General features: G+C 38.9%; 1 protein-coding gene across 3 annotated transcripts in view; it reads left to right on the forward strand.

Annotated features, from left to right (window-relative positions):
• Nucleotides 1–5522, forward strand: part of ZNF277 (zinc finger protein 277) — a 54823-nt gene extending 49301 nt beyond the window's left edge. For all 3 annotated transcript variants that reach the window (XM_037389436.1, XM_037389437.1, XM_037389438.1), the window contains 5 exons: nt 256–323; nt 1600–1696; nt 2249–2291; nt 3464–3638; nt 5172–5522. In XM_037389436.1, coding sequence (XP_037245333.1) covers nt 256–323; nt 1600–1696; nt 2249–2291; nt 3464–3638; nt 5172–5364 — 576 coding nt within the window. In that variant the 3' untranslated portion in view covers nt 5365–5522. The remainder of the gene's footprint in view (nt 1–255; nt 324–1599; nt 1697–2248; nt 2292–3463; nt 3639–5171) is intronic.
• The last annotated feature ends 4340 nt before the right edge of the window (nt 5523–9862 follow it).

A 9862-nucleotide genomic window follows, 5' to 3' on the forward strand; every position in this document is an offset into this window, starting at 1 on the left:
GCTTGGATGGTTTTCTTGAAAGCTCCAAATCATCTTCTTCCCAAACACAGGGTGGGGAATGCCCCACTAAAGGACAAAACAAATTGTGATTTTAAAATTATTACTAAACCAGTGTTACATGATACCTTTAACTCAGAGAAATACCAAAGTGACCCAAAATAAGATGTTGATCATGACTTCTGAGATGTTCATTTAGTTGATATATAAAATGTGATGTGAATCAGGAAATATTTTTTTTTTCTTTTTTCTCCCCAGGAATTTGGAAAGTCCTGGGAGGAAGTGCAGTCAGAGGACGACCGGGAATTACTAGATAACCTAGAAGAGTAAGGATTGCTTATGTGCCCATTATAAACACTTGCAAGACCATTGTTATTGAAAGTAGTTACAGGGAAGATGCTATGCATAGTTAGTACACAGTTAAAATACATTTGAGCCAATAAAATCAAATTGTTCTCATTAAAGACACTTCACAACAAGAGCTGCAAATTTCATAACCAGAAGCCTATTTTTCATTTGCGTAGAGCTTAAACAAGAGCCTTCTGGATTTGTAATGATGTAGGCAAAATCGGTTATTTTTTACTATTGTACCAAAAAACAGTTGAACGGGTTTTGCTCACATTTAAAAATCAAGACTAAGCATCAGAAATGTCAGCATGAGAAAGGAATGTTATGCAGAAGTCTGATAAAAAGGTTGCAACTAGAGATTAAAACAGGATTTTGAAGGAAACTTGTCAGCAGTGCTGACTGAGGGCAAATCCACCTCTCCTCTGCATTCTTCTGTGGTCCTGGCCCTCAGATTACTACAGAGGTGACTTCCTTGGCTATAAAGAATTGAATCAGCAGAAAGTAATTTGTGGGTATCAGGGCCCCTGACCTTCCTGGTTCTGTCTGTGACTTGAACTTAATTTTACTTGATTATACCTGGTTGCAATAATATTTCTACTTCTCAGCAGTACTGGGATTTAAATGGACATGTTGGTGTGCATGCATTCTCTGTGTGCATGTCTAAATGTAGCATAAATCAGTGTCTCTTCCAGGAATAATAATATTTAATAAGTAAATAACACTTAGAGTGAACTCTGCCTGATGATTATGTCTTTGGCTGGCATATTGAACGATTAGAAAGGTAAAAAAGAATTTTAAAAGACCTTATAAAAATAAACACTGAATGCAATATTTGATGAGGCATGGTTTAGTGGTGGTCTTGGCAGTGCTAGGTTGACAGTTGAACTCATTGATATTAAAGGTCTTTTCCAAGCTAAATGATTTTATGATTTGCCAAACCAGTTAGAAACTGAAGTTAAGATCCTGTTTGTTAGTGCAGGCAAATTCAAGTAGGATTTACTACCTCTCTGCACAGGATTTACCCAAAAATAACTGCTCAGTTATTCTTGAATCTGTAATTTTTGTTAGACTGTAAACCAGGTTCAAATTGTGTATCCAATTATAAATCCACACTGTCTCTTCCACTCCTTTAAAGTATTCAGTTTCTCTGGATGTATTTCTAGTGCTGTGAATGCAGAATCTGAAGGGCCTTTTCACAAAATGTCTCTTCTCTTTTCCACATTTAAATGAATCTTTTTGACTCTTAATCATAAGAGACTGGTCTGACTGGGAAGAGCATCCTGTATGTGCAGTTTGCCTGTTCTGTGAACAACAAGCAGACACCACAGAAAAACTCTATCTTCACATGCAGGTAAGACTTGTTTCAAATAACAGTTCTTTCATCACTTTGGAATTAAAAAATAGAATTGTAGCATCTTTGTTAAGGTCAAATCAGCTGCTGCATTAGAATGCCCTCTTTAGCACAGAACTAAAGTGCTACATGCGTGTCCAGCATCTGTTCTCTAAAACAGAGAGAGGAGTCAAGTTTTACATTGAGAGTATGACTAGCTATTACTTGCGAGTGTACAGATTGATACAGACAATAAAGAGGTAGCATCTTTAATATTATAGTGGCTCAATGATTTAATACACCATTTAATAATAACCATTTAATATAGCAGCTTGATGATTTAATAACCATTAAACTTAACATCTGCGTTTTAGTTTTAATAAACTATTTAGCAGGAGCATTGCAGTTTAACACAATACAAAAGTCTGACAAAACAAAACTTTTGGGGGTTTGTTTCATGTATTAGTGTTTGCATATGTCTGTGTCAGTCTATGAAAAGCTGAGCCTTTTTGACTTGGAGTAATAGAAATAGTGGAAATAAGGTATTTTTTTCTTTCCTTTTTTTCCCTTCAGAAATCACATGGATTTGACTTTCCTAAAATAAAGTCAGAGCATGGTGAGTAAGAGGTGCTGTAACTGTCAGCATTTGCCAGTAGTGTGGGGAAAACCACATCACAAGAACAGTGGAAAACAACTTTATCAATCTGATTTTTGCTTGGACATTTATATTTTCTGTTATGGAAACTGTTTCTGCCAGCTTAAAAAGAAAGCCAAGAACACTTCATTTTTCTGGAACTGTTGTAAGTGCCAATGATGTGTGCCATTTTCTTTAAAAACATCGGATTCTTTTGCAGACCCACTTTATGAGTCCCAGGTCTGGCTGCTGGAGCCCTGAAAATATTGTGATTATGACTAGTTTTACTACTACTATTATGCCGGTTAATACTTGTTTGCAGGTTAGAATATTTTTTTTGTTTGCTAATTTTTATTCGGGCAATGTTTGCTTTCTGCTGTAGAATAGAGTCATTGAGGTTGGCAAAGACCTTCAAGATCAAGTTCAACTGTAAACCTAATACTGCTAAGTTCACCACACCACTAGATCGTATCTCTAAGCACCACATCTACACATCTTTTAAATACTCCAGGGATGGTGACTCAACCACTTCTGAGGCAGCCTGTTCCAATGCTTGACAACCCTTTCAGTAAAGAAACTTTTCTTAAACCTCAGCAACACCTCCATGCTAGATGAACCATTGTCCTCGTTATTGTTTGGTTCCACTTGCAGATCCCCATACTTATTATGCAAGGGGGCCTGGGAAGGTGTGATAGTCGCAGGGGAGATGCTCCTGCTGTGCTGGGCAGGGGCTTGTCACTATTGCATCCTATCCCTTAAGTCATCATGTTCAGCCAGACAGAGAAAGGATAGGAAATCCTCCGTATCATGTGTCCTGTCTGCCTGTTAGGCCTGTCTCAGGGAAGATGTGATTCCAGTAGTATGTCTCTCTCGCACTCCGTGATACTCCTCAGCCTACTCACCTCCTCCAGGAGCCCTGCCATTAAGCAGAGAGGTTTAGACTGAGAGGAAGCAAAGTGCAAATTTTACATTGAAAGAAGGACTAGCTCCCCTGCAGCTGGGAAAAAGCATTTGTTCAGTTAATTTGCTGTTACAGCATTCAGGCAGTGCTGGTCTTCAGGAAAATTTTATCAATCTTTATGCTTAATCCAAGAAAGCATTTGTAAATTAAGTCTTATGTTTCCCAAGTGCTTGTTTGCTACCATCTCTCCCAGGTCTGAACTTCTATCGGCAAGTAAAGCTAGTGAATTTCATCAGAAGAGAAATCCATCATTGTCGTTGTTACAACTGCCAGGAGAAATTTCAGTCTAAAGAAGGATTGATAAGTCACATGGAAGAGACCAAGCACATTAGATTGCTGCCAGCCAGGTCTATGTGGGATCAACCACAGTGAGTGCAAACATGTTTCTTCCAGCATTTTATACTGTTACTTGATAATGTCTGTAAAACAGGTGAAAGTTCTGGGTTTTGCCAGTACAAAGGTACCCTGAGCTCCCCAGCTTTACTGGCTCAGATAAAATAAGTGGTCTGAAAACTATTCAGAATTAGAGATCTCAGTACTATCTGAAGCTAAAATGAACATGGGATACTGCTGTTCTGGTTGCATCCAGGATGCACTGTCTCTGTAGGTTTTGTCTGCACTGTCAAGTCAACATACTAGAGAAGTTTGCAAAATGGTCTTTTGCCTGTATTTGCGGTTGTGCAGTACACAGTGAAAGGCATACATGGTGCAGACCACGTTCCCTCCTCGTGGAACCAAGATTGAGTCTGTACACCAGTGACATCTTTAATGTCCCTGTTGTAGGCATGAAGTCTTCCAGCTGTTGGCTCTCCACACAGATGCAGTTTGTGCCTGGGATGGCCATCTAGCACATGTTTTGTTGCCAGTAAAGATATGCTGTGGACATATGGTTCTAGAACCAAATCTAACACCTTCTTTTGCTTGTCTAATATATGCATAATGTTTGCCTAACTTAAAGCATCAAAGCAAGTTGGTTGTTTACACTTAGTTTTCTCCACAGCAAATAAAGTGTAACATAACACTGGTTCAGATTGTAAGTAGGCTGAATAGGTCTGGGGGATGATGCTATAGCTCGTAGAACACAGGGAGTGTTCCAACTCAAACACCTCAGTTGAGCATTTGTTGTGGAACAAATCTAGATCTGCAGCCTCAGTTGTGACAACATACAGGTGAAGAAATAGAGGGAAGGACTTGTCTGTAGCCAAATCTTTTGTACAACTCTTCTAAGATGTACATGCCAGTTTGTCGCAGCACTATACAAACTAGCCAGCTGCAACAAGGCTGTTACTGCCCCATACCAGGTTAACTTCAATAAGTAGTTTCTGCACCTTGCCCCGGCATGGCCATCAATCCCCCACAAGGTTTCAAAAGCTCATCTACTGTCTGTGCTGTTTCTTCATCCTCTTCAGGCCAATCCACCCTGCTTCTTGCCTCTGCTGCATCCAGGGTCTTCCTTCTCCAGGCTCCTCTTCCAGCCAGCCTCTCCTCACCCAGGCCCTCTTCTGTCTCTTTCTCCTGGGACTGCTCCTTCATCCAGGGCACACGCTCTCTCCTCCCTCTGCTTCTTCCAGGTCTCTTCCTCCAGTGCTCCTCTTCCAGACCCCTTAGACCTATTTAACTACTTAGCAGGAACCAGCCACAGCTGCACATAATCCACATCAGCCAACCCACCGCCCCTGAAGCCAGCCCACAGCTGTATGTTATCAATGATAATTAACCTGCTTTCATTCCTCTGTAATTCCTCTACACCAGTTGATTTTTTTGGGTATGCTGCTCAGTGTCATTCTAGACAACCAGACTTTCTCATTTTTCCTTTTTAAAAATCAAATCTCATAAAATATGCTCAGCATGATTCAAACAAAATATGTGACTATCTAGTAATTATGCCTTGTTGCTTTCAGGTATTATTTTCCTACCTATGAAAATGATACACTCCTGTGTACGCTGTCGGACAGTGAAGATCTGATAACTGAAGATCAAAGTGAAGATGGCCCTGTTGTAAGTGAAGATATATCCAATCTAAAAGCTCTCAAACAGAGCAGTGTTTTAAACCAGCTCCTGTATAAAGAAGAAAAGAATCAGGAGAAATTTTGACCTTGAATTACAGTTGCTGACCTTTTAGTGTTTCTTCTGCAAGACAAAAAAATTTACATACTTTCACTAGTACCGGAATACAATTTAACTGATAGATGTTATCACTAGGCAAATATTATATATAAGTGAATGTTAAATAAAATGTAAGTGTAAACTTCTGTGGTTTGTCTTCCTTTTAATTTTAGCTTTTTTTTTTATATGCTGGATTTTCTGCTTGGCTCTCCAAAAACCTTTAGTATTATTTACAAATAGGATTTTTCACCATTTTTTAGGTTTTTGTGTATAAATCAGAATTGGAATTCTATTTTAAGGCCATCTTGTGAAAGGCACAAACAATTGAGACAATGTATCTTGATATATGAGCCAATGAGTGAATCTTCTATGTGTCATTGCTGTTAGAGAGCACACAGAAAAGAGCTTGAATTTAATTCTTGGTCTGTTACATGAAACAAATTTTGCTATTTTTAACCTTAGACCTTCTTCAAAGTGAAAACAGCTATCTCTCTATTATTCAGCATCAGTATATAAGATATATGGTGCCTGTTCTGAAAACTTAGAAACACCGTTAGAGCTCTGTCTGTCCCATGGATATCTGACTGTATGGAAAGCTGTCAATCCAAAGCCTAAAAAAAGCATAGGAATAATTGCAATCTTGGTTGCATCAAAGATCCGAAGAATTTAAAGTAGACTGCTTGTATGGTCATGAACTGAGATACACAAGAGTTACTTAAGGGATTGCAGATGCATAAATCTAGATTAAATCCTCAAAATCTCAATTCTACTCTCCAGTAAAGTTACTGTATTTCTTTTAATATTGAACATTTAAAGTTTCCAAAGTACCAGAAGGTGGTCAGCGTGTCCAGAAAGCACCTCAGTCTTGATAGGGCAAAGCAGCCTAGAGCACAGGTCCTGCTAGGATAATCCAAACTAGGTATTCCTGCCTCTCTTTCTGCTATGGAATCTTAAGAAGTATATCCAGAGTTCAGGTTTTGCTTTCCCTGATATGTATAACTGCTTTCAAAACTGGCAGCATGGGGTTTTTTTCTTCTTCAGGTCAGTGTTAGTGCACTGGCTCAAAGTATAGGAGTCTCAGCTCAGTGCCCTTCCCTGCTGAGAAGATTTAAAGCCATGGCACTGCCTTTGCACAGCCTTCTTTACCTGAAATAGATTGCTGTCAGTAAGAGTTGTTGTCATTATACAGTGATTGAGAATGATATAGCAGCCCATGGGAGCAGGGGCTAAAGTTCAAATCTTTACCTGTGTTCTGCTAAGCTTCCATATCCAGCCTAATTCACCCTACAATATTTTTGCATCAGTTTCTTTTAATTTGCATTGAACTTGCTTTCTCCTGGCATTGCCCGTCACCCATTACTCCTGGCATTACTAGCACCTCTCTTTGCTTCCCCTTTCTTATTTTCTCTTGGGGCGTAGGTGCGCTGGAGGTAAGTTTGAACAACAAGATGTGGAAAATGTACTGAGGAAGACAGATCAGCCACTTAACTGCACAATGAAACAGAGCCAGAAGCAGCATCTGACTCTGTCAAGAGGAAATGGGATAGAAGTGGTTCAGCAGGTGCTGAGAATACAGACAAAAGACAAAAGAAGGGGGCAGGTGTAATCATATGTCTGCACTGGCTTTGATTAAACTGGTACAAAAATTTAGGAGGAGCAACTCCAATATTTTTGAACTAGAACATCTGACCATCTTAAATAAGCTATAGTCTGTACTTCTTGCATTTGTAAATTTCTTAATTTCATACAGTAATTGCAATGGCTGTCGCTGTTGATTTTTTTTTTTTTTCTCTTTGAAGGGATTTTCTTCCAAAACAGTTAATTTCTTCCTAAATTAGAAATTAATTCCAGTCTGATTTTCAGTCAGATTCTTAGCTGAGGTGGGAGTAATAGTTGATGGGGTTTACATCTGTGTGTTGAGCAATAGAAAAAATCAGCAAGAGAACTATGGCTAAATTAGCAGCATGTTAATGTGTTTTATGGCAAGCCCATCTCAGAAGGGCACATTAAGGGAAAGATAACATTTTATTGATACATCATAAAGTGAAATTACAAAACATTTCCTAATCATGTGGAATGTGATGCTGAGTCACTCAAATCCCTACAAAATGGAAACAGGAATGTTAATATCAGCAATATGGCATAACTGGTATGGTATTTGAAACAGCAGTTTATCAGTGTAGGCTTATCAGTGTAGGATTAAGAGAATATCTTAAAAGAACTTGTATAAATAATGTTTTGGTTGTCTTTTTTGAGTAAAGAGAAGGAGGTACTTAGGAAAAAATTATCAGCAGTGTGTAACTGTTCTCTGAAAATATAAGGAACATGAGTCAGCAACAAAGTAGGTTTAAGTTTCAGAGAGTTGGGTACAGTTTCTAGAGTTAAAATTGAGCATCTTCATTTAGCACAATTATGCTTCTAATTGGCATTTTGCTGGAGCATACATATTTGTTCATATAATGGCCACAGTTTTCCCTAGGCATCCTTGTCCTCTATCTAAAGCAAAGCCAACATCAGTGTCTGTTTAAAAACTGAAGTTATTTATTTGTCACGAGTAGAGGACACAGTTATGACTGCATGCAGTGTATAAGCTCAGCTGTTATATGAGCAAATATGTCCTTCTAAGAAAAGACCATTCTTGGAACATTACAACAAAAACAGTGTTACCATAAATCATGGAATGACAGCTGGGGTAGGCACATGCTCTTGAGAGAGTCAGATCAGGAGGTCGATAGGTGCTACACACTCACTTTGCTTTGTCTAAACTCATCCCCTTGTTTAGAAGGAGCTGGGTAAATGGAGGAAATAGGCTTGTGTCCTGATGACTGGTAATTCCTCCTGCCCTTTTTACAAATACCTTAATTATTTCTTTGATGCTCCTCCACACAAAATTAATTCTGATAATTCTGTGCAGACTTAATATGACTTAACGAGTTAATGGTTGTTGACTTTCATTTAAGGTGCTTACTGTTTTCAGTTTCTGTAATACATTGTCTGGCATGGTGTGAGAGAGCTGTCAGCGGTTGCACTTGGCTGGCTAAGTGATAACGGATGTGCAAAGCACCAAAGTAAGTCTCTGAAAAGTCTCTCTGCTATTGTCACCTCTCAGTGCCATCACTGCTTCTGAATTGCAGTTAGATCTCTACAAGTGAGTGAGGTGTTTGGTACAGTGTCTGTCTTTCTCCCATTTTACAGTGTGGTTGACCCAAATTTGACACCAGAAACTGAACTGTGAACAGAAGTGCAGTCACTTCTAAGGTTACCGGTCTCCATGCTCAAATTCAAGTCCAGAGTGGACACTGGACATAGGTTCTGGCAGCATCTGCCATCCACTGCCATTGAACAGCAGCAAATTCCATGGCTTTGCTTATGACTTGGTGCTGCATTAAATGGTCTTGCACGATTGGCATTTTACTTATACAGAGGGAAAAGAGAATCAAAGATCCCTGGAGAAAAGCTGTATTTCACAGAAGCAACTTGAAAAATACTTTTGTTTTCCCCAAGAGTTTTTGTTAAGTCGTGGTACTTTCAGGGCCTTAGTTACAATAGGACGACTTAAGTGTCTGTGGTCAAATTATGCTCTCATCTGTCTCTGCCAGGTACCTCAAATTTGGTTACATGGAACAGTTAATTTGTAACCCTAGAATGAATTACTTCATCCATGTAATAATAGTCATTAGAATCAGCTGCTGTAGTAATACTACAGGCAACAGTGGCTGCATGAGGAAGCTGTTTCATGTAAAACGCATTCTTTTTCTCCATGAGCATTGAATGTGCTGTTCTCCCCAGTGGTTAATGGGTTTTTTTCTACTGGAAGTTTTCTGCTACTCAGCCATGCTTAATTTACCTTCTTCCACCAGTGAAATCTTTAGTTGTTTCTTGAATTTGATTTTACAGCTTCTCCCAGACTCTTGCTCATGAAGATAAGGTATGTATTTTAAGAAATTACCACATAACCCTGTAGTTGAACTCACATTCAGTATTTTACATCCCTGATAAATTCACTGTCTCCATAGGAAGAGCAGGGGAATTTAGGATATTTACACCTAAAAACACATCAGTTGTCTTTGCATAAATTTATATAGAAATAAAAATATTTTCCTTCTGCAAATGTTCCTTGGAACAGTTTTCTCCATCTGGTTTACCATCATGACACTGAGAAGCTGCCTATGTGTAGATTACATATGAGCCTCTTGTCTGAGCTGCCATTATAATCAATAAATGTAGTCTGGATTCTAGAATAATTCAGGTCACCCTAAAGTAATCACCTAAAATTTTATTCAGTTTCTTTCCCACAGACATCTAGCGTCCATCCGAGATGCTTGAAAATACCATGTCTCCAGCTGCTTCTCCTGAAAGATGCTGATCTATTACAGGTCTTGTGTCAGTTCTGTCAACCACATGTGAGCATTTCAGATACCATGGAGCATCTGCGATGGCATTGAGGCATGCCTAAGTCAAAGCAGCTAAATCCAGCACCTTTGGC

The sequence above is a fragment of the Falco rusticolus genome, chromosome 5 (genome assembly GCF_015220075.1).
Source record: "Falco rusticolus isolate bFalRus1 chromosome 5, bFalRus1.pri, whole genome shotgun sequence".
NCBI lineage: Eukaryota > Metazoa > Chordata > Aves > Falconiformes > Falconidae > Falco > Falco rusticolus.